The sequence below is a fragment of the Aspergillus welwitschiae genome (genome assembly GCF_003344945.1).
Source record: "Aspergillus welwitschiae strain CBS 139.54b unplaced genomic scaffold BDQ94scaffold_4, whole genome shotgun sequence".
Taxonomy (NCBI): domain Eukaryota; kingdom Fungi; phylum Ascomycota; class Eurotiomycetes; order Eurotiales; family Aspergillaceae; genus Aspergillus; species Aspergillus welwitschiae.
Window position 1 is genome coordinate 723,950 of NW_020798698.1, and position 24,860 is coordinate 748,809.

Below are 24,860 nucleotides of genomic sequence, written 5' to 3' on the forward strand. Positions count from 1 at the left end.
CGTGAGGATGGAGATGGACAAAGAGGGGAAGAATGAAAGAGTTGCATGTATTCCATATATTTATTCATATTTAGCAGTAATATCTTGATATCATTTCCCCTGGTGGGGGAGCTCTAGTGGTTAGAAAGTGAGGTGTAATGTGTATACTGTACTTGAACTGTTATTGTGTCTTATTTGTCTTTAGTTAGTAGGGGTCTCACACATGGGAGCGAGTGAATAGAACAATGACTTGATATGATGCCTATCATACAAACTATCACTAGACAGCTTTGTCCCATCATCTGCCACAGTCGGTTTTTGCTCATTCATTAGAGTGTAAGCCATGGCCAAAGGATAAACGAAAGGATACACATAACCCATTCTCACCAGGACACACGGATCCTATAATGCCTGGCGTATAGTTAGATGAACGCACCCTTAGATGGTGCTCCGTCGGACATTTCGGTGCCCATTCGTCGACGGCGACTTTCCAGGAACATCTCCACCATACGTTTACTCGAGATTGGCGAGTACATGTTCTGAAGTTGACAGTCCTTACTAGCGACCTCTTGATAGCCATTTTCGACACGGACATTCTCATCAGTCAATCTTCTATTCTCTTGAGGCGCACGTGAAGACCTGATTTGGGAGGCCTTCGAATCCTGGGCTTCTGGAAGCAACCTGGAAGGCTGTCTCCCGTATCTTCTTCCCCCTGCTCTCCACCGCGGTTTATCCGTTGCATCTCTCCTTGGAGTTGGAGACTCTGGAGCCCGATATCTATTATTCAATAGTGCAGGTACCGGCGACAAAGCCATACCATCTGGCCGTGTCGCCACCTGGTTAATGAACAAGCTACGCCCACTAGAGCTGCTTAATACCTGGGGGATCGAGTCGGACGGCGGCGGAGGAGGAGCCAGAGTGTCTGCTTGCTCCTTTGGGGCAATGACTGTTGTGCGTACACTTGACGATCGGCTGAATGGACGTGAGAAGTTATTTCTGGCTGTTACTTTGCAAGTTGTCCACAGATCTTCATCTGGCGATCCACTCCAGAAGCCTCGTCTCTCTCGAGATGGGGTTCGATAAGCAAGATCCGCTGTTTCGTCTTGGATTTGGGCATCTTCTCTATAGTGACGCCTGGTGGGTGTAAGATATTCAATCCGCTCCATTTGCGTGCGCACCCATTGCTGCCAATCCGCACTCGGTCGTTGCATCGCATCGGGACCCTGGCCAGCATTACGCTTTGGCGAACTATAGATCGCTCGCTGACTTGCGTATATGGTAGCCACACCTGGCTCATTCGCAACTTCAGGATCACTCTCACCCATTTTCAGGTCCGTTGTTTTGGGCGAGGTTCCGCCAGTCGATCGAGAATACATACTTGGGGAATCCTCGTCTTCCTCTGGGCTTTGAGATCTTCCCATAGCCATGTTTCCGGTCTCGTCTCTAGAAGCCTCCTTGATAGTGTGTTTAGACGATGCCAGACTGGCAGAACCAAAACGAATGTCCTGCAGGTGCTTTTGGCTGTGGGTACGCTGAGCCTGGCGCTGGGCTGGCTCGCAGGGAGTGACTGTGCCCACCTCAGCTGTTGTATATGAGCCTGGGCTCTGGAGTGACTCATCGCTGGCGATCAAACGAATTGTCTTCCTACTGCGGCGAGTGTACATTGAGGAAACAGGTGTCGGAATCGCGCGATGTTCCCTGACATGGCCAAGGACAATTTCTTCGCTTGCATTCTCCGTCTTGTTACCATCAATGCGTTTCATCAGCGCAGAATACAAGCGCTGACTGTCTATCGTACAGCTAGGCTTTGGAATGCGACAAGTGGTCAGTGAAACATCTTCAGATGAGTTTGGCTTAAAAAAGGAGCTGTCATGTTCGTCTATAACAGACAAAGAGCTGTGGTCGTCTGCTCTATGTGTTATCACAGTGTTTGCTATCGTCGAGTCCGCCCAGCTTGTTACGCGAGAGCGGCTTGTGGCAAGGCTCTCGGAGCTTCCAGATTTCGTGACTCCTGTATATATCACGGTCCCCTCGGTGCCTGGTGAGTGTGTCAAGGCATTTTCCTCGACACCAGACTTTAAGGGATCAGAGTGCTTTGCGGATATGGTCGAGGGCGACCCCTGTATCCGTTGCTGGTCATTTGAAGAAGATTTCCTTAGAGATATACGGGCCGAGGAAGGCCTGGAGAGGCCCAACACCTTCTTGAGTCCTTTCTTGAGGGACAATGACAGTGATCTGGCTTTACCGTAGGATATGACGTTCGTGGATCGCTGTATTGCCGGCGACACGCTTGCAGACTCTGCCTCTAACACCACTGAACGAAGTGTTTTCTTAAAAGGCCTTGATTTAGGGACTGTTAGTGATGATTTCCTGGGCTTGGTCAGATAGTCTTCCGGCTGCTGGTAGTGATTGTGTGCCATATCACTCGCTGCGTCCTGACCCTTAGCATATCGTAGAGCATCAGAATCTCGGGTATCCCCCCGGAAGAATGACATGGAGCGCCTCAGCGTGCCAGGAGCTCGGAGAACATCCTGTGGTTCTCTCTTTGTCGATATATTAAGGGTCGGACATCCAGGCGAGGACAGTCCACGAGATACATGGGAAGAGCGCTGCCAATTCGTGAACATCGATCGGGTCTTGCGGAGTCGCCGATAGGAAGAAGGCAAAGTAGCGATTCCGGCATCGAGCCCTCCAAACTCCCTGATAGACGGTAGACCAGCTGGCGGAGATAGATCGCTCGTCTTGTCGAGCACAGACCGACGAAGATCTACATCCTTAGCCGGAGCATTTGTAGCATTTAATGCAGCACCTGCAGGTCGATGTTGCCTCTGAGGCACTGCCATTTTGCTTGGACCCCCGAGAACATCATAGGAGCACTTGGATCGCAGCATGGCTCGAGACGCAGCTGTGGTAGCTTGAAACCTAGCCAGCTCTGGGTCGAAGGGCTCGGTCGATTGGGAGCTGTGATGGCTTCTTCTCATGGACCGAGACGATTGCGATCTTCGCAGGGGTTCCATGGTGTGGATACAGGACCAACGAAGGGTGTGTTTTTTGGAATGGGATACTGTATTCGGTGATGGAAGTATGAAAGTTAGATGATAGAAACGGATAGGTAATGCTTTCATCTGCAGCAGTTATCTGAGAAGATGCGTATCCATATCGATAGAGCAGAAGGAAGGCACGGGTTCCTGCTAAAAGTATGCACGTTGGTTGCACTTGCACCTTCCCTATCATTACCATCACAATTACAGCCTGATGTTAGTAGTTCTGCAGTGAGATGCAATGGCTGCTGTAGGAAGCTTAGGAGGATTACAATCTCGAAGCCTCTCCCTATGGGTTATATCCATAGCAAGACCGAGGGACGACATGGTTGTCACCTATAGTGTAGACCTGGGAAATCAGTATATTCCGTCAGTTCAGTCCCTTTACTAGTTTCATTAATAAAGTATAAGTAAAACAATGCCCGGCCTTTGGTAGCCAACGCCATCGAGTAGCGCATAGCATACAGCTACATGTAGGTGCTCAGTATTGACGACACATACTATTTCCATTCCGACCTGTTTTCTCCCCTACCTGTACTAACCACACGAGTGAGGTACCGTATGTGATGTTCCTGGAGGTACTAGTAGATAATCGCCTGGACCATCCGGTCATACTACTTACTTAGTACCGGGCAGAATACTACTCAGTTGTCATTGGTGGAACCCGCGATCGATTCAATCATAGAGAGAGATGATATTAGTAGCACTCGTAGATTATGTGGTCTAACTTAGTAGCAACTACATAATCACCATCATGTTCCCTTCACGTGGAAAATATATATCTAGTACACACCATGAATGTCCCGGTAACAGAGATACAAAGACACCACTAACTACGGGATAGTAGATAACTAATCTACTAAAAAGAATAGTAAGATCGGATGCAAAAGCCGAGCCACATCACCATAATATATCAACAGCAACAAAGACTGGCACGGATCCCTATCGTAGCTGAGGGAGGGGAGAGGAGCCGCTAATCTTCCCGCGCTATGATGATGATGATGACGATGACGACGCCACACCCTTATCCAACCCACCCATCCAGATTAAATCCAGTAGGCAAGGGACGCGTTATTCTTCATTTCGGGAAGGCTGGGGCCGGCATACGTCAGTCAGTCAATCACAGTCTGTTCGAGTCACCGTGCACACATCCACCGACAGGTGTGTAATGAGCGACACATGATGGTAGGGAACTAAGCAGATAACTAAGTAGCTAATTACTTCGAACTTAGTGATTAGTAGAAGAATGGAAAGTATGACAGCCCGGCACATGTAAGCCGGGAAGCGATGACATCCGGGATCCGCGCTCTGCAGGGGTCTGGCCCCCAAAGCCCTCAAGCCCTCCTTCTCCTTCCTCTCCAGATGTCACATCGAAGAAGAGGGGAAAGGCAACAAAAAAAAAGCAAGAACCAAGGATCGACAACGGTCTGCAGGCATTACTTACTACATGCCCGGAGTCCGGAGTTGTGAAGGAGGAGTAAAGTGAACGGTTCACTAGTGTCAGCCGATCATCCTATTTTACTTAGAAGTTCTTTCATCGCCTGTTGCTTTTTCCCTTCTTCCTTCGCGGTAACCAAAGAAGACCAAAATTGAATGAAATAAGAAAGAAACTTGAATACCTAGGGCAAATGCATTATTCGATTTTTTGTTTTGAATGAGGATAATAAATCGTACAATTAGCCGAATGGGTATGGAAATCGACCAACGATATTACAGAGCACACATGACATGACAAAGAAAATGGTACACGGAGGTGTGGGAACCAGACAAAGACGGTATCGAAAGCGAGGAAGGAGGAGAAAGGAAGAGGGAAAAGAAGAATAGAAGAATGACCGGGCGAGAGAAAGAGAAAGAGATCCAGCCTGCACCCCCTGCGTCCACTGTTGAATGATTCCCAGCGGTGTGTGCGCGTTCCTGCTGTCGGCGATTCTGGACTGTCAAGTCAAGGCAGCTCGCTGTCTCTCTCTTCCTCTCTCTTCTCTCACCAACGGTCCCTTCCGGGCAATCCACCCAGTAGCCCATTAATAAAATATAGATAACCAAATGCCGTTCCTGTGATTAAATAAAAAGCAAACCCACATGTACACCAGCCTACTCGACCGCGCCCCCACCCTTCCCGCGCTATGCAGTTGCCTGGCGAAAAAAAAGACGGGGAAGAATGGAGGGCGAGAGTGGAACAGTGCCAGACCGCCAGGATAAATAAAATCGATAAAGCCGCCCTTCCATGGTATAATAGATGATCGATTAAACTCCCAGCAATGCATCAAGTCAGAGCATCAAGCCGCATATGGTAAGCGAGAAGCGAAGCGAAGAGGAGGCGAGATAGGCTCAAAAATTCCCTGGGTTCGGTCCCAGCCGGCAGGACCCCTGGAAATCTGCAGTGATCTTTTGGGATCTCTGCACCCGTCCTATTTTAAAGCGCCATGGGATCGTAGCCGTGTCGTCATAGGGAGCGCTCGATCTCCTTGAATGGTGAATCGTTGAGGATCTCCGATGGAAGGGCTCTCCGGTAGTCTCGGGGCTGGGCAAAGGGAGATGATGAAAGAGGCCGACGCAGCTTCAATTGCTGTGGTTCTCCATGTTAGTGTTGGGTGTCTCGTAGAATGCGAGTGAAATGCGGAGGTCCGGTTTAGGGCTGACGACTTACCACACAGTCAGAGCATTTGCCTCCCTGGATGTTGACGCGACCGCGGCAACCGCGAGGATAATTGGCGCAAGAGAACATGGCGATTTTTTTTTGTGGGGGGAAAGTTGAGAAATGCGCAGGTGTTTTGGTGGCAGTCGTGGTTCGAGTGAAGAAGATAAATCCCGTCAAGGGAGCTTTTCTAGGGCTGAGGCTTGCTGTCTCGGAGCGGAGCAGGAAGGGGGAAAAAGTACAATAAAAAAAAGAAGTGTCAAAAGCACCGGAGACAATGAATAGTAATGAAGGAGAGACAGAGGGGAGGGTTAAAAAAAAAATTCAAAATAGCCCCAATCGCAAGCCACGGGGCAATTACGTCAAGATCGCAAGGCCGTTGTCTTGCAGCGGCACCAGCAGGGGGAGCGAAAAAAAGGAAGCGTATTTAGGCGCACCGGCCGGGGTCCGTTGAGGTTCTAGCGCTGAGGTTAGGCTGCGCCACTAAAGTGGGTGGTGGATGGGGCGAAGAGAGACACAAAAGTGCAACAGTGTGCAGCAGTTGACTAGCAAAAGGAATGAATGTCAAAAGGAGTGCAGGGCAGATAAATCGATCGATCAACGGTCAATTATCACACGGAGGGAAATGGGATGGAACGTCGAGGGAACCTAAGAGGAAAAGGAGGTAAATTTGAGGGATCTCAGATTTATATCAGTAATGGAGATCTATGCGAAACGGCTTCCAGGAAGATCGGGGTAAAGGGTCGTCGAAGAACGGGCGAGTATTAGTGATAATAAATTCGGAAAGAGAAAAAAAAAATCATCAAATAATATAACAAGCTATGCAAATGATCGTAATAGGCAAAATCAAATATTAATTTTGGGGTACCATGGCATCCAACGGGCCACGGGACGGGGCAAGATGGAGCCCGTGTGTATATTGTTCTGATGCAGCCCTCGAATTGGAACCAGACTTGTCTAGATACCCGACTGTGTATGGTCAATGATTACTACCTTGTGGTGCTGGTAACAATGGTGGCGATGATGGATACTAATAAACAAATCATACACGCCGGGAATCACCATCATCTATCCCAGCATTCGTAATTTGAGTGTACCACAGTGCCAGCCTTCGCTTGTCATCCTGGGCATCACCGACTGCTGGCCTTGGCATAGATTATTTTGCTCCCTGTGATGTCGATGGACTCCCAACGGGCCATTGGTTCTTCGAATGCCCAACAGTGGACTCTGTGTTTTCCCGGCTGGCTGTTCGAAGGTGATCCAGAATGGGGAATAGGGAGGGGGGCAAAAGAGCGAAGGGGAAAGGGAAGAAAAAAAATTTTTCTTTTCTTTTTTTTTATTTTATTTTATTTTCCCTTTTCTTGTTCCCGAACCTACCATACAGTCTGCCCCCATGTAACAGCCTGATCGCCCATATGACTCGCAGTTATGGCCCCTGGGTGGGTGGAGGATGGATGACTTGATTGCAGGGCGGCGTGGGCCCTGTCAAAAAAGTGATTTTCACGACTCAACCATGCATCGCAGTGCAGCTGGTGTTGTTGACCTGGTCGCTTAAGATAGAGAAGCAGATAATAATTGGGAGACCCACTGGTACCAACAGCCGGCATCGTAGCAGCCCATGGAGTTTCGAATAGATGAGGGTAATAGAGCCGTAGCAGCAGAGTCTGGATCTTGGGCCCGAACCGTCGCACCAAGAAAGTTTCCACAGTTTCTGGAACGTCGACTGAGCTTCTTCTCCTTTTCTCTGTGTGTTTCCCTTCTCTCCCCCTTTGCCCCTTTCGGAGTTGGCCCCCTCTTCTCTCAGTCTCACCCCTTTTGCCCTCTTTAGTGCGCAGTCAGCTGTCGGAAGACACGGGTGAAGTGACCAATGAAAGGGCGGTGTTACTGTCTGGTCTTTGTTCTCACCCTGGCATTGCCTTGATCCATGGCATTCATTGTTACTTCAATCGGGTGAGTCAGAAGACAACCTGAGTAGAGTCTGGATGACACCGAACGGCCTCCGCTTCTTCCCTGGTCGCATCCTTGTCTTCCGTTGTGTTACCTCTGTTGATCATCCCTCAATTGCCTTGTTTTGTGATGATCATTATTGCTTTTCCAATACATTCTGCCTGTTCGCCTCTCTTATTCGGACCTCTTATTATTTTTTTCCAGGTTTAGTTAAAAGGTAGTCTCGGTAAGAGTCAAGTGGGAGTCACTAGGTTCCGCACCACCGGGTTGGCAAAAGTGGGGGGAGGCCTGATTGATGCCTGCCGCAAAGCCGTGAACGGTAAATCCGTAAAGCCTGGCTTTCCCACAGCCTAGCTGAGGCAGGGCATTATTTGTCTCAGAAGCAGCCAGCCGGTTCAGTTCAGCAGTCTAGTGCAAAAGGAATACGATCCGCAATTCAGCCTCGTCCATGGCCATCGCGGTCAGGATCCGTCCAGCATGTGCTGCTTTGATCCAGTAGTGGACAAGGTGAAGCTGGCAGACCCAAGGGAATCCTGTCAGGTGAGCCTGGGTTGTTCCCAGGCTTCCGCAATTGGTCCGCCTGCGTAGAAATGCCGTGCCCAGCCATCGGTTTCAGCGAACCTGACAGTAGGTAATCACAACGAGCGCCAGAGAGTTCTGTTCCAGGGCCGACCCAGACATCCCGGGCCGGAGGGTCCAGACCTGGACCATCATTGTGCGGTACGGCCGAGGGCTGGTGCATGGCTGAGCACGGCATCCATCGATGTGGGAAGTAAGACGCGGGAGGGATGAATTGTATGAGGAGGGGAAGATGGAAGCATCGGGAAACTTGATCTATAGTGGTCACTTGACCTGCAAAGGATCATGTGCTTGTACGCTACACGGATGGTCGCATTGGCTATCTCTACTTTCGTACAGAGAGTAGTAGGTACTAGAATGTTGCTCTAGATTCACCCTATACTTCCAATTGGGTATTGGTGACTACTCATTGATGCTCTACTTACCACTGCCTCATTTTTGTGCACTCGGTAGGACTAACCGGATCTTAACGGAGTACCATCAACTCCGTTGACCGTGATATACTACTAATCAATAATTCTATGACCCGGTGTGTACTTGCATGTGTCTGTCCTTCCTGCCGCCATCCGGCAAGTAAAAGGTCAATCCAATATCTCACACAATCAAATGATAGTGGTGAACAGTGCCATCACTTTCCTGCCGGGGCCGAAGCATACTCTTGGCGAAGCCCGTGATAATTCGCTTGATTTCTATACTATCGATTTGACCCAAATAATTACTATCCCAGACCCAGACCATGAAATCACCGTATGATAATACTAACTCAGTGTGGACATCTCCAGCAGCAAATTACCGTCCATTAATTCCCATTAATGAGTAGCAAATTACCACTCATTCAATATATTAAACCTTGCAGCTCAGATTAATATCAAGTGTATATTAAAACCCAGCATCGTCACCATCTTCATCATCACCAGACTACCACTATGCCGCTGTAACCGAATTCGGTCGGACAAAGCTGTGCGGCAGACACTAAATGGTTTCACCAGTGAGTAAAAGAGCGGACCCTCTCTCTTCCTCCCACTCAGAAATGCATCCATCTCTTACCATCTCTAACTAGTAACCAAATAGTACGCAGGAAAAACCCTTTCTTTAGCGTCCTTATTGGTGGTCTCACCTGCTTCGCTTCCATGGAGCGGGCAGCCCGTCCATCCCTCTCATTAGCTATTTTGCCTTTCGCCCTTGTTTCTCCATTGCCTTAATTACCTCGGGACTGGCCCGCTTTTGCAAAAATTCCTCCCTTCTAATTAAATATTATGTATTAGATATTTATCTATCTATCTAGCGATCAATCTATCCTATATAACCGAAGCAGGTCTTCAGCTTGGCCTTGATGATCGACCAACCGTGCAATTGCTCCCACTTTGCCTGGACGGCAAGCCATCGACTAGTAGACGAGTCTAGATGCCTGCCCATCTGGAAGGAATCAATACCCACTGACTGGGTCGCAAGGCTAGATACGACCCAAGCCCGTCAGACGGTCAGTGACCCGATCTAACCGGGGCCAAACTTTCTTCTGTAACGGCTCCATCGTCTCCAGGCACTACTAGGTTGTGTCGCCGGCTCGAATTTGGGAATCCCAGAACGGAATCCCAAAGCAGAGGAAGCATGCAGCGTGGCTTATACACCTCGCAACTATTTACCAACCCCCGCCCAGAAATCCTTCACTCCTTTGGAAGAAATTGGGTGTCTAGATTGTCGATCTGCTTTGAGCCTCTTCGTCCGCGCCGGCCCTTCTCTTTCCACGTTCCTTGGGCTTCGTTCCCGACCGTTCTAGATCCGGCTCCCAGTCAGCTGACCCGGTGCAGAGGCAAACCCAATGTTATAGCTTGCTGGGTCCCACTGCAGGTATGGATCCAATACGATGTCGCCTTGAATGCGGTGTTGCCGTCTCAGATGGACAAGGATGTGAGTTATCTTGCGCCGAACGACCTTGTGGCCAGATTATTCAGCGGCGGTCAAAATGTTACCATCATTTGATGGTGAAACCCGAAATAGCCCATGAAGATCCAGGAAAATCACCCGTTCGTATTGAGTTTGCGTCTGCTACCGGAGATCGGGATGATCCACATGGGGCACAGTTTCAGGAAAACTCCGCAGAGCTGCAGCTCTGCAACGCATCTTCAAACGTTAAAGAACGATCGGAGCACGAGCCACGCCCCCAGAAGTCCTACAGCCGATGCAAGTAACAGCCCGTTTCCTTCCCAGGTCAAGGCCAGGTACGCCAAAAAGCCCACCGCAAGTTCCTTCCTTCGCGCGGCATCTCGTTTAGTCTCCCATTCTGGATCGATCGGGAAAGGGACAGCCGTCTGTGTCGCATCTTCTAGGCGCACGGACTGTGCCGGTATAGATACGGCCAAGGCGACGGCGCGATGGTCGGAGGTTGGGAATAACGGCAGAGCATCATACTTCAGAGGTTTGACCTGACCTCTCTTGCTTGTGCCCGGTGGAGAATCCAGATACAACACACGGTCGCACCAACTGGGCCAGCGGGTCCTCGTCCACTTCCAATCTGGGCGTGCATTATCTGCCATTGGATCACTTGCTGCCTGACGTGCCGCCAACGTATACTTGTATGTTGGGGGGAATGTGATCGGGGCTTCGGAGAGTCCGTGGAAACACCGAGACTGTTCCATCTCGCGGGAAAGCTGATCTTGTTTCAAGAGATGTGAGTAGTGCTGAGGGTCCGAAGGGTCTACATCCGCTCGCGGGAATCGGCTATGGTCGTCTGGTCGCGGCGATACGTTGGAGGTACGGTAATTGAGGTCACCCGCTAGGAAGAGGTAGCTTGTAGGCGTGTAGATGCCCCGATGGCCTTCTTGGGATTGCCGCAGCAGGGGCGCATTTTCCTCCGCGTTGGCTGTGTCGGGGATTTCCCGACCTGCAGCAGGTGAGTAGCTGAAGACCAACCGCTCGACCAAGCTGCGCCAGTCTTCATTCCTCCGCTCGACAGCGTACTCCATGGGGGCGAGGTGCGCAGCAGCAAAAGTGAGGTCCAAAGGATCCCCGGCCGATGCTGCGCCTCTGTAGGCAATCCGTGCGCCCACGGCACCCTTATTCCCCATCTGTTGGACGCCAAATCCTACACGGGCGGTGTCAATGGATGAGACTTGGTCAGCGACATCCGACCGAGCAAAGACCATCAGACCCGTCATCCCGGAATTGTCGGTGACCAGGTTGACGTAATGGACATCCCAGTACTGGGCAACTGCGCGATCCACCACCTGTGTCAGAGCTGAGAAGTATGGCGTTAGGAACGAGCCTCCGAGAAAGGCATAGGCGATAGGAGCTATTTCCTGCAGGGAGAGCACGATGAACTCCGGGGCTGCGGGCGAGCTGGAACCCTCGGTGCGGGGTAAGGCATCGAAGAAATGGCGGGAGAAGCGGTCGACGTCGACGGGGTTTCGAGCGCAATTGAAGGTGAGGATATAGAGTAAAAGCGAATCCATTGTGTGAGCGTGTTTCAGTGGGGTTGGTCTTGTTTCATGAGATGTCCAAGAGTGAACAGAGAAGGCCGACCGTATAATGCGAAATGAGAGAAAGCAAAGGTTGAGATTGAGAGATCTTGCAGAGCTGGTGAGGTGGACATGTGACGATCAGTGGATCCGTTGCCGGGGAATGAGATCATCTGCTACATCGAACTATCACCACCCTCATCACCGCCACCAAACACTGCACAACATAATGGCAACAATACTCTGTATAATCCTTGAACAATGCCTGAGAGACTTATATAGTATCTTTGCATCATATCCGAATCCTTACTTGACGCCTGCTGGCTCCAGTAACACTTCCCGCACTGTTTATCCTAGAGCTTCCCTTGCAACCCGTCAGTCAACTCCACCAACAGCATCCCTTCTGCCACATCCTCTTCTTCATCTTCCATCTCATATACCCATTGTGCTTGCCCTGCGCGCGGACTGCGCACCTCCACCTCCATCTTCATCTGCTTTATAAACGCTATCACCTGATTCTCAGCGACATGATCCCCCGAAGACACAAGCACTTCAATTAACTTTCCAGATAAAGGAAGGACAATGTGTCGTGGATTACTTATATCCCCGCGTCTATGAGCGGATGAAAAGAGGGCAGATGCTGTGGTCGAGGTGGCAGCCAGTTCTAGTCGATAGGCACCGGAAGAACTGGGCGTCTGATACTCGATATCGGCTGCAAGCGAAGTCGGAAAGTCATTCCGCAGCACGCGTGTGAGTTGGAGGCGATGTTGCTGTGACTGCTGAGATGCCTCTACTGGCGTGAGGCTGATTGACCATGCATCTCCTCGTCGAAATAGAAGATTCGAAGAAGGCACACTAGGCGACGCAGTGGGACGCTGTCCCTGCACAGGTCCCTGAGTACGGACTGATCGTGAGACACTTGCTCCCTGCTGGAGCACCTGGTCCAGACTGGACTCCAGCCATTGTGTGTCTATCCTTCCAGAAAGGAAGTCTTCCTGAGCAACAACCCCTCTCAGCAATTCCAAGTTAGTCCGGACACCAGCCACTGTAGTGTCTGCAAGCACTCGCCGGGCTTTGAGGACTGCTCCCTCCCAAGTAGATGCAGTGACAATGATTTTAGCGAGTAAATTGTCCAACTGCGCTCCTACCACAACAGGGTTCGCCCCAGCAGCACGAATATGGGTATCGACTCTCACACCACGGCCACTTGGAACAACCATCTCAGTCACCTTCCCTACACTCAGGGCAAACTGATTGCTCGGATCTTCCGCACACAACCGGAGCTGAATAGCACAAGCCTTAGGAGTATCCAACCCCACATCCCCAAGCCCAAGCTGTGCAAACGTATACCCCATCGCCAGTTTTAACTGAGCCTGCACAAGATCCACCCTCATAAGCTCTTCAGTAACCGTATGTTCAACCTGTATTCTGGGGTTAATCTCCAAAAAATAAAACTCCCCACTCCCCTCATTCACCAAAAACTCCACCGTCCCCAGCGACCTATACCTTGTAGCCCTCCCCATCCTCACAGCAGCATCCACCACCCTCTGCACTAGCCCCCGATCCCCAATCAATGACGGCGCAATCTCAACCACCTTCTGAAACCGCCTCTGTACACTGCAATCCCTCTCCCACAGATGCCTCACCTCCACCCCGTCCCCAATAATCTGCACCTCTACATGTCGACACCCCTTCACAGCCGCCTTTTCCACAAACACCGTCCCCGACGGCGACTCGTTAACCGCACCCCTCACCGCACCCTCCAACCCCTCATCCCCATACACAAGCCGAATCCCCCGTCCCCCACCCCCATCCACGGCCTTCACCATAACAGGATACTGCACCTGCTTCACAAATTCCCGCACCTCCGCAACATCTGCCGTCGGCTGCGCCATCGCCGGCAAGACGGGAACGTCGCACTCCACGGCTAGTTGCTTCGCTTGGAGCTTGTCTCCCGTGCGAGATAATACTGAGCTGCCGGGCCCTATTACGGTGATTCCGGCGTCTTGCATGCGGGCAGCGAAGTCCGCGCTTTCGCTTAGGAAGCCGTAGCCTGGGTGGATGGCGTCGATGGCATTGTCCTGAGCTAGACGCACTAGGAAGGGGATGTCGAGGTAGGTTGCCACTGATGGGATGAGGAGAGCATGATCCGGGTGGGCTGTGTCGCAGTGCGAGGTGTCATCCTCGGTATAGATGGCGTATACTTCTATGGGTGAGGAGAGCTCGCGAGCGGCTTGAATGATGCGGACGGCGATTTCACCTCTGTTTCATTGTCAGTTTATGAGGTAATGTGGAGATTGGGCGATGGCGTACCTGTTGGCGACTAGAAGTCGTCGGAAGGGTTTAGACGATGTCATTATAGTATGGTATCTTGTTGTGAAAGGTGTATGGATTCGAATGCATAGATAGATAAATTGGATTGACTTTTGTATGTATGTATGGATGATGGGGTTGGTTGCATTCCTCGGACCTCGGAATTAAGAGACGTTGCGCTCATAGATATGAGCTTACCCCTCATGAGGGACAACCCGCTGCAGTAACATGCAAGGGGAATCTGCAATTGAAAATAGGCTCAACCACCGCACAATATGACATGAATAGAACATAATTAATCGAACCACATCATGTCCGACAAAAACGACAAAAACCCCAAAGACGATGCGCAGTCACGACAAGCAACCAAACGACTCCGCCAACTCTCCTCACACCTACCTCCCGACTACTCCGACGTCCTCTCCCACATCAACACTCTTCGCACACTAGCCTCCACCCCCGACTCATCTCGCAGAGGCTATATCCGCCAAAAGCAAGCCGGGAAGCTATGGGTTCGCGAACGCCTTGAACAACTCCTAGATCCCGATAGTTTCCAAGAAATCGGCTCGCTCTCGGGCACTGTAACATGGGAGAAAACAGGACCTATGCGCGAGAAGCCCGTTTCTTTTACCCCGAGTAATAATGTCCAGGGAGCGGGGAAATTGCGTGGTCGAAGGGTTCTTCTAACAGCGGATGATTTCACTCTCCGGAGTGGACATGCGGATGGAGCTTCGCATGGTAAAACGATCTATCTGGAGAAGCTGGCATTGGCGCTGAGGTTGCCGGTTGTCAAGTTGGTGGATGGGAGCTCTGGAGGAGGCAGTGTTACTACTATTCGCACGGCTGGTTGGAGTTATTTGCCGTATGTGTCAATGTATAGGCACGTTGTTGAGCAGCTGAATCAGGGGATTCCGAATTTGGGGGCTGTGGTGGGGCCGGCTGTATGTATCCAATCCATCATTCATTCATCTTCGAGTGTTCGGATGTTTCAGCTGACAATAGTGTATAGATCGGACTGGGAGCTGCGCGAGTAGTGTCCTGCCATTTCTCCGTCATGGCAGCGGATGTTGGATCGCTCTTCAACGCAGGCCCAGAAGTAGTCAAGGGAGCCACGTTTGAGGAAGGTCTGGACTTTCAAACTCTAGGTGGCCCAATGATTCACTGCACGAATGGAACCATCGACAATCTAGCCACCAATGAAGCTGAGTGTTATGAGCAGCTGCGCACCGTACTGAGCTATTTGCCCAACACTGGCCGGGAGGCACCGCCAGTCATTGCCGCTGACGATCCAGAAGACCGCGAGGATGAGTCGCTGCGCCGGATTATCCCTCGGCGGCAGACGCGCATGTACAATCCGTGGACTATTATCACCAGCGTCGTGGACAAGGGGTCATGGTTCGAGATTGGTGCGCTCTGGGGTCGCACTGCTATCGGGGGTCTGGCGCGCCTGGGAGGGCGGCCGGTGGGCGTGATATCGCTCAACTGTGAGGTGAACGGGGGAGCTCTGGATGCAGCCGGGAGCCAGAAGCTTGCGCGGTTACTGAAGCTCTGTGATGTGATGAATCTGCCGGTTTTGCAGTTTATTGACGTTCGTAAGTGATACGGCCTGTACTTCCCTTCCAAGACACTCTCCGCTGATGATATACGATGTAGCGGGCTATGCTATCGGCACCGTTGCAGAACGAACCGCCACTATGCGCTGGGGAGTAGAATTAGGCAAGACGTATTTCACTACGACGATTCCCTTATTCAATGTAATTACGCGACGAGCCTATGGCGTGGCTGGAGGTCTTATGCTCGGAGCGCGCGACCCGGTCATGCAAGTCGCTTGGCCGTCCGGTCAATGGGGGTCCTTACCATTGGAAGGCGGGATTGAGGTCGCACATCGCCACGAGCTGCGCGAGGCAGAGAAAGTAGGACAGAAGGAAGCCCGATATAAGGAGCTAGAAGAGGAGTATCGAAGGCTGATGAATCCGGTGCGGACGGCGAATGCGTTTGGCGTTGAGGAGATCATTGACCCGAAGGATACTCGGCGGGTGTGTTGCGCATGGGCGCAGCATGTATATGAGGTTATGATCCCGGAGAGGCTGGCCGACCGTGCAGCAGGAAAGATTCAACCGGTTTTTATGTAGGCTGCTATGTGTCTGCATTTGCTGTGTCAGGTGGTGAACCTGAAGATAGTATCGCCATTTATTACGCTAGCAGTACCTCCATGGTTTGTAGACAGGAGATACAGTATATAACTGAGACCACCAAGAGCACACAAATTAAGATACTCAATATAACGATATTATCCTCTTGTCCCTAGAAACCCCCACTAGGCGTTCATTTCGGTTAAATCCGATGGTGTCTGACAGACAAGTGGGGAGCGAGCAAAGCAATCAGTCCCTGAGGGGGTCGCCCGGAGGTTCGGAAATTAAATCAATTTCAGGGTCCATTAGGGACTGACTGTCTGCTGCCTTTTTAAATAAACCGATGCAAGACAAGAAGATCCTGAAAATGTAGCTGTCAGAAAATCCCTCACAAATTAACGCCCAACCAACTAGTACACAAACCATGAACTTCACCATCGTCAACGGCCAAATCTACACCCCAGGCCTAGCCATCATCGATGCTCCACAGCCCTATACTCCCCTCGGAGGAGGTACGTCCAACCATTATCCATCCATCCTACCCAACCCACCAACACTAAAATAAAAAATCCAGATACCCTCCAAGTCGCCATCGACACGTCCGGCGACGGCCAACTCTCCACCACATCCACCACCACCAAATTTCACACCCTCACCCTTTTCCTAACCTCCACAACGACCCACAAAAACCTCACCATCTCCAACGGCACCACTCCCAGCAGCAACAACACCTACGTGGGGCCCGTGCTGGATCTCGAGCCCTCGTCCACCGTCAAGCACGTGAACTGGATCTGGCCGGCATGTTTTGTGGGCAGCGGCGGGGATAAGGCACCCCGGGGTGACTATAATGTCTCCGTGCATCAGAGTTTCCGGTGGGAGGGGACAGATTATTATACGGTGTTTGAGTTGCCGATTTCGGTGACGAATGCGATTGATGAGAGTGAGGAGAGAGTGGACTGTGGGGTTTTGGAGAATGAGTGGGTGGGGTGGGAGCAGTTGAGGGAGAGTAACGATTCTTTGCCGGGGCAGCCTTGGGTGAATGAGAGTCAAGTGAGCGAAAGTGGGAGTGGAAGCGGAGGGGATGAGAGTAGTGGGAGTATGGGGAGTAGGGGGTATAGAGCTGGGGTTATGGGGTGGGTTGTGTTGGGGTTGATTATGGGGGTTGTTATGTGTTGATCGATTTGGTGTATAATAGTAATGGTAATAGTTTTCAGGTTGTCTGTAGTATTATTGTGGTTCATTTAAGTCTCATGTTGTATCTGTCTGGGGTAGCTTTGATACTTCACGTGATGAATTGTTATTTCTTGATTAATCAGACAGGTAGATAGCTCTCAAACTCCGATCCAAATTGAACGCTCATCATCAAAGATAGAAAGGACACTAGGCAATCTCCGGCCCAGTATACATACAGCAGACTCATCGTGGCGGTCGTGAACATTTGACCAAAAGTGTTAAGACAGAAAGAGAAGATAGAAGTAAACCAGAGGGAGGGGAGTGGAGAAAATGAAGCCCCTGCAGGACTCATCATGCACACCACATTCGACACCCAGTTGGTCCAAATTAAATGGAAGGCCGACGGTCGCCCCAAAGCCCAACGATACCCATGGCGAGGGCAATGCCAGAGAAGACAGCCCGCACCTGCTGGAATCGACGCTCCGTGTTCATCTCCTTCTGTACACTTTCACCATTGACATTCTCCTCTGCCTCGACCACCACGATATCCTCTTCTTTCTTTTGCTTCTGGACGGTCAGGAAGCCGCATCCGGTGTCCTGCAGAACAGACTGAATCCAGGCCACGAAACCATCCTGGCGGTGGAACAAATAGTCGAAAGCATAAGAGCCAACGGTGGAGGTGACACACACCCAGATGAGATATGGGTGCTTGCGCTGTCTAGAAGAGAGGCAATACGCGAACAGGAAACATCCGTTGGCAATGTTGGTCAGTCGCAGACCATGCTTACGGCTCAACCGCTTGACTTCATTGAGAGACCGGGAGGCAGTGCTGGCAGTCGGAAGAAGACTCAGGGAGGGGATGGCGACGCTCGAAGCGGAGTATGACATGCCCTAGAGGTGATAGATTGCGCGTCAGTTGGCGGCTGGTCAGATTTTACGAGGTCTAGCTGACGAAGACTCAGAGATCTTCGCAACACAAATAAACCAAGCAGGTTATAGAGATCGTACCGTGAGCAGCCCCAGGGACACTGTGCCCACGAACTTCGAGACGGTGATGGGACACGCCATGACTATGCAACAGGAACGCTGCCACTACTAGAGGGGAGCTGGTTGTGAAAGCTTCTTTTCACCCGAGGAGGACGTAATATCACTTCTCGATGCGTCTGAAAGAACGATTCGTTGATTAGAGGCGTGGTGCGCTCAGAACTTCGAGGCGGGTGCACAGATAAGGCCATAGAAAAGTTCGCGATGGCAGATGGAGTGACGTTGTTGCATGCCTGAGGCTAGCGCAGTCCAGTCAGCCAATCACCAGCTCGCTGTTAGATTCCGAGACGCATTTGGAACTAGGCCTATTCCAGTTAGCTCTTCGAGCTCATGTCTTCCATGAAACTAAGCCTAAAGGAGACACCAAGAGTGGATCCATCGAAGACAAACTTTCCGCATATAGTTTAGACCAGATTAGTATTCCAAACCCAGAAGCCGAGGCTTGGACTCGGAGTAACCGTCGGGTTGCGGAGATTCCATTCAACGGCCACCCCGGAGTCCTTCCTCTATATCAACTATCAGGGTAACCTTGACAATTGCACCAGACAAGACCGTTCTTTACTTCCATACTGTATATACACTATACTGATATTCTTTAAAATGCCCCTCCCCAAAGAATCCTATCTAAGTAACACGTGGAAGGATGGCCTGTTCAGTAAGTCGGCCTATGGCGGCCACCACATGCTCCGGCGGTCACTGACAGCCAACAGCCAACAAGGTTGTCTTCTGCACAGGAGGCGCAGGAACCATTTGCAGTGCGCAGGTTCGTGCTCTGGTTCATCTAGGTGCCGACGCTTGCATTATCGGTAGAAATGTCGAAAAGACCGAGAAAGCAGCCCAGGACATTGCAACCGCTCGTCCTGGTGCCAAGGTCATTGGCATTGGTGCAGTGGATGTACGAAAATTGGAGAGTCTCCAAGCTGCGGCGGACCGCTGTGTCAAGGAGCTGGGTGGCATAGACTATGTCATGTGTGTATCACATCGTCCTGGCTAGTTCTCTACTAATCTGGGCTATAACTGTCAAGTGCTGGAGCAGCCGGGAACTTTCTAGCCTCGATCAACCAGCTGTCAGCGAATGCTTTCAAATCGGTCATTGACATCGACGTTTTGGGATCCTACAACACGCTCAAAGCTACTATTCCATACCTTGTTGAGTCGGCCAAGAAGCACAGAGTGGACTCCGAAACTCGTAAGTGGACAGTATCGCGAATAGTCGCGACAAGCGCTAACGTCATACCATCATCAGTCAAACCCTCTGCAGCAGGCACTGGAGGGCGCATCATCTTTGTTAGTGCCACTCTCCACTATCGGACGGCACCTTTCCAGACGCACGTCTCAGTCGCCAAGGCAGGCGTCGATGCGCTGTCTCACAGTGTGGCTATTGAGTTTGGCCCTCTGGGCGTCACTTCCAATATCATTGCACCCGGACCCATTGCTTCGACAGAGGTTTGTCTTTGTCCCGCATATCATATGAATATGCACATCTGACTCATGATCATAGGGCCTCGATCGCCTCCTTCCCAGTGATACGAAGGACGCTTACATCAAGTCGCAGCCGCTAGGCCGAGTCGGCTCTGTACGCGATATTTCGGATGCCACCGTTTATCTTTTTGCGGACACTGGCAGCTACGTCAGTGGCCAAACTTTAGTGGGTGAGTCTCGTACTATTCAAATTTATAATAAATAATGTATTAACACAATATAGTGGATGGTGCATCCTGGCGGATGTCGGCCACTGGGGCAACCTTCGGGAAACTTGCGTATCCCGATTTCCTTCTTTCTGGCGACGCCGTCCCCAACGTCAAAGGCCAGAAGAAGTCTAAGCTGTAGAGGCGCGTTTTCATGTTTCTGTACAGGGTAGAAGATGTCTTGGGTATTTATATCTCATAGAGGGTACTTTTTGTTCTCCGAGTTAGCTCATACTACGCTTAGATAAAGAAGCCTTTATGAGAGGGACAAAGGCACAGTTCAATTCTCGGTGTGCTCTGACTCTTTTAGTACTTAGGTTCTATGTCTCATAAGGATAAATAACAAAGACTATATACGAATTCAGGACAATGCCTTGGTTCAGAACCTTTCAGCGCAATGAATTAGAACCGAACTGCTGAAAAAGTGCCTAACGCATAAATCGAACGATGGGCTCGCTTATTAGTATGCCGGTAGCCTACATTGATGTCCAAGACAAATAAAAGATTGAAAAGCGATCTATTACCTTCTGTATCGTTAAACCCCCAACGAGATTGCGTCCTTGAATAAATGAAATCACATCCGACATAAGCAAAGACACTTTTACTTCTGGATAATAAATCAGCATCAAATACTCCCCTTACTCCCAACTCCGCATATCTACCAACATGTCAGGCAGACGACCACCCAACCAACGGAGGATACCTTTCGGGGCACATAAGCAGGTAACAGCTCCCGAAAACGACTTAGAAGAATGGCCGCAGGACGATGACAACATAGCCCAGCAACTCACAGAAGCACAACACAAGGCCTTAGAGCTCGACAGGGAAAACAAGCAGCTAACAAACCAAGTCCATGATCTGAACCAGGTGCTTGTTGAGCGAGAACAGGCCTTCGCGCAATCAGAGCAAGAGCTGCGACGGACCCAAAGGGATCTAAAAGCCGTTGAAATCCAAATCAAGAAGAACGAGGAGCATGTACAAGCCGCAGAGAGAGCAAATACTATGCTTAATGCGAAAAATAATGCGCAGGCTGAGCAGATCCGTCGCATTCGCCAAGACTATAAGAAGCTCAAGGAAGAAGAGACATCCCGCAGTGGTGAGATTGAAAGATTGCAGCAGCAGATACTTGACGCGAGTCGAGAATTGAATGAAATCAAGCAGAAGCTTGACTTAAAGGAATCAGAATTGGCAGCGCAAAAACTGGAGATGGGGCAGCTTGCTAAGACAGTAAATAAATACAAAGGGAACGATACTGAGTTAAGGAAGCAATTGAACAGGCTTGCGGAGCAGGTGCATACAATTGAACCTGCGATGGCACTACATACTGTTGCACAGCCTACAAGTGCGATGAATACCGCACTGATTCCTTCCACCCAGAACAAGCTGATTACGAATAACCCCTTCGGCTTCAGCCTCCAGAATCCATCTCTGACACTGAGGCAGGAATTGGGAGGTAGCTTATATAGTGGATCGCAAAGTGCTGCAAGTAGCGGAGCTCTGTCACCGGTGGACCAGAGAGGCAGCATAGGCAGCAATTTCAGCGCGCCAGTGATCCCTGCTCAGAATCAGAAACCATCTATTGAGGCTGTTCCTGTGGACTGGAGCAATATCCAGCAGGCAGCTAAAACCGGTGCGATACCGCATGTGGGACAAGCCCTTGTCCCTAGCACCACTTTAAAGCGACCTTTTCCTGGATTGGAAGCTTTGCAGGGCTTTGATGGTTCGGAAGAGGCGATCAAAAAGCTGCGCGTTGCTGCTGATCAGCAAAAGCTTGGGTCCAACCCAGACAACTCATTTTTGGCTGTTTTCCAGAAGTACTTGCAGACGTTGCAGGAGGCGACTAATCAGAACCAGAGTCAGCAAGAACAACTGGACGTTTTCAAGAGAACTGTCCAAGCCCTGACCGCGCAAGGCAATACAAGCTTTGGAAATCAAATTTCGAACTCTCAGAGCAGCTGGATTCAAGATTATCAGAAGGCTGCTGCACAGGCAGCGAATGATCCTTCAAAGGCTCAGCCCAAGGCCATAGTCACTGGCGTCAAGCAGCCAAAAGGGTCAAAGCCCAAAGAAAAGCCGAAAAGATTCCTGACACGTACACCGAATTACCAATGGCCAGTATATCTGGAAAAGAGATATAACCCGTCGACTCCATTGACGGTGCCACCCTTTCGAACGACGCGAAAGAAGTTTGCCAACTTTTCAGTCCCTGGTGCATATGAAGATGATCAGACTGAGAGCACAGGGTCGGAGTCGAAGTTAGAGTTTGAAACTGTGCCGGAGTACTTCGAACCTCAGGTCAGTGCCCCAGAGCAAGTACCGATGCCACCCGCTGTCATAATGGCACGGTGGGCTTTAGTCTTGCTGGGAGTTTTTATAGTTGTGACGGCTATGGTTGAAAATTTATTCGGACGGACGAATGAAACGCAGGATATCTGGATGCAATATAATGAGGTACCTGAGGGTGTCTTGGCTAAAGTCCGTGGCAGCAAACCCCCTGTTGTAGGGTCGATGCAGGGCTTGGATTACGAGTTTGCCAAATTCGTCGATATCAGATCTCGCCTGGTGGGATGAGGGAAGTTTCCATGGTCGGTGAACCCGGTCTGCTGGTATGGAGCGGGTGTGCAGTTACATTTCAGGATTTTCTATCTATGTCTCGTGTCTGTTCTACCATATACATGATAGCTGATGTGTACAAAGTACTTGTTGTGATGATCAACCACCATGAAATAAATGGGATTCAAGGCTATTTTAGGAAATTCAGAGCACGTGATGGATATTTTGCAGCGGATGCGTCAGCTGCTCCCAAAGAAGCAGGCGGTGGGGATTTCATGCGTCACCTGCTCCACCCGCGCGCCATCAACAGCCAATCAGGAAAGAAATCGAACGATGCGCGATTCGCCTTTGAACCCCCTCCTGGCTGGCTATGCAAGAAGTGCTCGCTGGTGGAATCCATATCATCAAAGCATTCCCCCCATCATCTGTTTCTTATTTTTACAGCTGAATATCATCCGTTTTTCATCTCAAGTACTCTTCTTCCCATCACGAAACGTTTCTTCATTCCACCGTTCTTAGTCTATAGCGCCTCTTCACCCGTCTTATCGGTGCCTGGCTTAGATCCGCCTCGGCCACCATGCACCTCCGTTCGTGCCTTGTGGGGAGCGTTCTCGCTCTCGGCGCCAACGCCTTCCTTGTTATCCCCGAAGTCGAAGAAGCCATCGCCCCTGAGGGTGACTTCCCTCCCCTCCACCCTTTGGAGGTTTATGCTCCCAAGAAGGAACAGGTTGAGCTTGCCTGCACCGAATGTCCGTTCCGTGAAGTCAGTGAGGATGGGAAGGTCAGCTGGACTGACGGTTTCCAGACCTCTTTGGTAAGTAGTTCTGAGCCGATGTCTAGTACGACTTGGGACAGGTGAAGGGACATGGATGCTAACAGTCGCTTCAGTTGGTCGACTTCTCCACTGAAAATGGCTTCCTTCTGGCCAACGGTCGCCAAATCTTCCCTCCGCCACCTCCCACTCTCATCACTGCCGTTCAGCGCCGGACGTCGGATGGCGTAGAGACGGAACCCATTCCGTTGGGATATGCTGTGGAGGAAATGCCTTTGCCCACTCCGCCTGAGGACCCTATGGATTTGGTCGCTGTGCGCTTCACTGTCCTCGATCTCGACAGTCGCCCCGTCCCCTTGGATACGGTGGCTTTGACTCTTCTCCATGACCCTAGCAGCGGCGAGCTGTACATCGCCAAGACTGAGATCGAAGAAGCGACCCCCGACCGCGTCTCCTGGAAACAATGCCGCGGAAAGCCGAAGTGTCTCAGGAAGCTGTTGTTCGACCGCATGCGCGCCTTGTTCGCAGCGGCCAAGGCCCGTATGCTTGGAATGGGACCCAAGCCGAAGGGCTCGCACTGCGGTGGTCCTCACGGCTTGGACTTCCCTCCTCCGCCCCGCCCTCACCATCACCATCACCACCATCCCGATGACAAGTTCGACCCTGAGCGCATACCGCCCATGCCGCCCATGGAGGGAGAGGAGGCTGAATTCCACGGCCACATGGACAAGTTTGACCGCCCCCACCATCACCACCACATGCACCACATGCACCATGGCAAGTGGGAACGCACCGTCCACCGCGTGGTCCGTTTCATCGTGGTTCCCGCTGTGCTGGGTGTTTTGGCAGGTCTGGCCGCGAGCGCCCTTGGTATGCTGGTCGGCCAGATCGTGGTCTTCATGTGGCAACGTTTCCGCCGCTCTACTCCCAAGAAGTCCTTGGAACAGGGTACGGTGTCTGAAAAGCAAGGTCTGATGATGGAGTCCGAAGAACTCCCACCGGCATACAGTGATGAAGAGGCCGTGGCTGAGGAAGTATCTTCGGCTAAGAACTGATTCGATCCACAATAATAGTACTTGCTCTCTTTTGCCTCTTCCTACTGCAAATCAAGATACTGCACTGTCCTTGACCTTTCCTATCAAAATATGGATTTGACCAAATATTCGGGCACTTTTATGAAAACAAATACATTTCCCGGATTTTTGTTGTTTCATTCAATGTGTTTCTATAAAGCGAACTTTCGTTTCAATTTCCTTTCCTCTCAAAATTCCTTTTCAAACTTCGTTCATCGTGTTCTGCAGGGATTTATAGTTCACTCTCGGCTTTTCCCTGTCGGCTGTACCAAGCTACTAGTCAGACTCCACTAGTTTCTTTATGTAGTTCCAATATGGTTATAAGTTGTTCCGTAGCGAAAGCACTTATGCACCATGCATCACCAGTAACACCTAAAGCAGGGGTTCACGTAGCTGCACTGGGGCTGCCTCGTGGTGTTTCAGAGCAAGACAGATCCCTGTCACGTGAGGATATTCACGGCCACCTGCCAGGAACG

At 50.8% G+C, this 24,860-nt stretch overlaps 12 protein-coding genes across 12 annotated transcripts; 5 read left to right on the top strand and 7 right to left on the bottom strand.

The window, feature by feature from the left end:
- Positions 1 to 180: 180 nt before the first annotated feature.
- BDQ94DRAFT_182840 (uncharacterized protein) lies at positions 181 to 2,996 on the bottom strand (the record flags this gene model as incomplete). Its single annotated transcript, XM_026774253.1, has 2 exons — positions 181 to 281; positions 416 to 2,996. 2 exons carry the CDS (start codon positions 2,994 to 2,996, stop codon positions 181 to 183), a joined length of 2,682 nt encoding a protein of 893 aa, XP_026630561.1.
- A 993-nt stretch (positions 2,997 to 3,989) lies between these two features.
- BDQ94DRAFT_136596 (uncharacterized protein) lies at positions 3,990 to 5,759 on the bottom strand. The gene has a single exon (XM_026764896.1). It carries the CDS (start codon positions 5,040 to 5,042, stop codon positions 4,731 to 4,733), a length of 312 nt encoding a protein of 103 aa, XP_026630562.1. The 5' UTR covers positions 5,043 to 5,759; the 3' UTR covers positions 3,990 to 4,730.
- On the bottom strand, positions 5,464 to 5,745 carry BDQ94DRAFT_166729 (uncharacterized protein; the record flags this gene model as incomplete). The annotated part of the gene is made up of 2 exons (XM_026770618.1): positions 5,464 to 5,586; positions 5,668 to 5,745. The coding sequence occupies 2 exons, from the start codon at positions 5,743 to 5,745 to the stop codon at positions 5,464 to 5,466; spliced, it is 201 nt and encodes a 66-aa protein (XP_026630563.1).
- Positions 5,760 to 6,476: 717 nt separating the features above from the next.
- On the bottom strand, positions 6,477 to 7,423 carry BDQ94DRAFT_136599 (uncharacterized protein). Its single transcript, XM_026764897.1, has one exon. It carries the CDS (start codon positions 7,260 to 7,262, stop codon positions 7,029 to 7,031), a length of 234 nt encoding a protein of 77 aa, XP_026630564.1. The 5' UTR covers positions 7,263 to 7,423; the 3' UTR covers positions 6,477 to 7,028.
- Positions 7,424 to 10,232: 2,809 nt separating this feature from the next.
- On the bottom strand, positions 10,233 to 11,928 carry BDQ94DRAFT_90773 (putative inositol 5-phosphatase). Its single transcript, XM_026776821.1, has one exon. The coding sequence runs from the start codon at positions 11,628 to 11,630 to the stop codon at positions 10,305 to 10,307; it is 1,326 nt and encodes a 441-aa protein (XP_026630565.1). The 5' UTR covers positions 11,631 to 11,928; the 3' UTR covers positions 10,233 to 10,304.
- Positions 11,929 to 11,989: 61 nt separating this feature from the next.
- BDQ94DRAFT_166731 (putative pyruvate carboxylase) lies at positions 11,990 to 14,154 on the bottom strand (the record flags this gene model as incomplete). Its single annotated transcript, XM_026770619.1, has 3 exons — positions 11,990 to 13,898; positions 13,950 to 13,959; positions 14,148 to 14,154. 3 exons carry the CDS (start codon positions 14,152 to 14,154, stop codon positions 11,990 to 11,992), a joined length of 1,926 nt encoding a protein of 641 aa, XP_026630566.1.
- Positions 14,155 to 14,260: 106 nt separating this feature from the next.
- Positions 14,261 to 16,081, top strand: BDQ94DRAFT_166732 (acyl-CoA carboxylase subunit beta; the record flags this gene model as incomplete). The annotated part of the gene is made up of 3 exons (XM_026770620.1): positions 14,261 to 14,890; positions 14,959 to 15,541; positions 15,603 to 16,081. The coding sequence occupies 3 exons, from the start codon at positions 14,261 to 14,263 to the stop codon at positions 16,079 to 16,081; spliced, it is 1,692 nt and encodes a 563-aa protein (XP_026630567.1).
- A 424-nt stretch (positions 16,082 to 16,505) lies between these two features.
- BDQ94DRAFT_166733 (uncharacterized protein) lies at positions 16,506 to 17,120 on the top strand (the record flags this gene model as incomplete). The annotated part of the gene is made up of 3 exons (XM_026770621.1): positions 16,506 to 16,593; positions 16,656 to 17,058; positions 17,111 to 17,120. 3 exons carry the CDS (start codon positions 16,506 to 16,508, stop codon positions 17,118 to 17,120), a joined length of 501 nt encoding a protein of 166 aa, XP_026630568.1.
- Positions 17,121 to 17,481: 361 nt separating this feature from the next.
- BDQ94DRAFT_90836 (uncharacterized protein) lies at positions 17,482 to 18,485 on the bottom strand. Its single transcript, XM_026776822.1, has 2 exons — positions 18,263 to 18,485; positions 17,482 to 18,145 (listed from the first exon to the last, which is right to left on the bottom strand). The coding sequence occupies exons 1-2, from the start codon at positions 18,320 to 18,322 to the stop codon at positions 17,642 to 17,644; spliced, it is 564 nt and encodes a 187-aa protein (XP_026630569.1). The 5' UTR covers positions 18,323 to 18,485; the 3' UTR covers positions 17,482 to 17,641.
- A 288-nt stretch (positions 18,486 to 18,773) lies between these two features.
- BDQ94DRAFT_136609 (SDR family oxidoreductase) lies at positions 18,774 to 20,354 on the top strand. Its single transcript, XM_026764898.1, has 6 exons — positions 18,774 to 18,953; positions 19,009 to 19,267; positions 19,324 to 19,487; positions 19,545 to 19,744; positions 19,800 to 19,950; positions 20,004 to 20,354. Exons 1-6 carry the CDS (start codon positions 18,899 to 18,901, stop codon positions 20,126 to 20,128), a joined length of 954 nt encoding a protein of 317 aa, XP_026630570.1. The 5' UTR covers positions 18,774 to 18,898; the 3' UTR covers positions 20,129 to 20,354.
- A 298-nt stretch (positions 20,355 to 20,652) lies between these two features.
- On the top strand, positions 20,653 to 22,557 carry BDQ94DRAFT_182847 (uncharacterized protein; the record flags this gene model as incomplete). The annotated part of the gene is made up of 1 exon (XM_026774254.1): positions 20,653 to 22,557. The coding sequence occupies one exon, from the start codon at positions 20,653 to 20,655 to the stop codon at positions 22,555 to 22,557; it is 1,905 nt and encodes a 634-aa protein (XP_026630571.1).
- A 292-nt stretch (positions 22,558 to 22,849) lies between these two features.
- Positions 22,850 to 24,727, top strand: BDQ94DRAFT_136611 (uncharacterized protein). Its single transcript, XM_026764899.1, has 2 exons — positions 22,850 to 23,353; positions 23,428 to 24,727. The coding sequence occupies exons 1-2, from the start codon at positions 23,117 to 23,119 to the stop codon at positions 24,364 to 24,366; spliced, it is 1,176 nt and encodes a 391-aa protein (XP_026630572.1). The 5' UTR covers positions 22,850 to 23,116; the 3' UTR covers positions 24,367 to 24,727.
- The last annotated feature ends 133 nt before the right edge of the window (positions 24,728 to 24,860 follow it).

Bases quoted from the DNA above. Each gene is read 5' to 3' on its own strand.
- BDQ94DRAFT_136611 (XM_026764899.1), top strand. From the start codon at position 23,117: ATGCACCTCCGTTCGTGCCTTGTGGGGAGCGTTCTCGCTCTCGGCGCC. The intron at 23,354-23,427 runs GTAAGTAGTTCT...CAGTCGCTTCAG, and splicing joins ACGGTTTCCAGACCTCTTTG to TTGGTCGACTTCTCCACTGA.
- BDQ94DRAFT_136609 (XM_026764898.1), top strand. From the start codon at position 18,899: ATGCCCCTCCCCAAAGAATCCTATCTAAGTAACACGTGGAAGGATGGC. The intron at 19,268-19,323 runs GTGTGTATCACA...ATAACTGTCAAG, and splicing joins GGTGGCATAGACTATGTCAT to TGCTGGAGCAGCCGGGAACT. The intron at 19,951-20,003 runs GTGAGTCTCGTA...AACACAATATAG, and splicing joins CAGTGGCCAAACTTTAGTGG to TGGATGGTGCATCCTGGCGG.
- BDQ94DRAFT_136599 (XM_026764897.1), bottom strand. From the start codon at position 7,262: ATGCCGGCTGTTGGTACCAGTGGGTCTCCCAATTATTATCTGCTTCTC.
- BDQ94DRAFT_90773 (XM_026776821.1), bottom strand. From the start codon at position 11,630: ATGGATTCGCTTTTACTCTATATCCTCACCTTCAATTGCGCTCGAAAC.
- BDQ94DRAFT_136596 (XM_026764896.1), bottom strand. From the start codon at position 5,042: ATGGGCTACTGGGTGGATTGCCCGGAAGGGACCGTTGGTGAGAGAAGA.
- BDQ94DRAFT_90836 (XM_026776822.1), bottom strand. From the start codon at position 18,322: ATGGCGTGTCCCATCACCGTCTCGAAGTTCGTGGGCACAGTGTCCCTG. The intron at 18,146-18,262 runs GTACGATCTCTA...TATCACCTCTAG, and splicing joins TGTCCCTGGGGCTGCTCACG to GGCATGTCATACTCCGCTTC.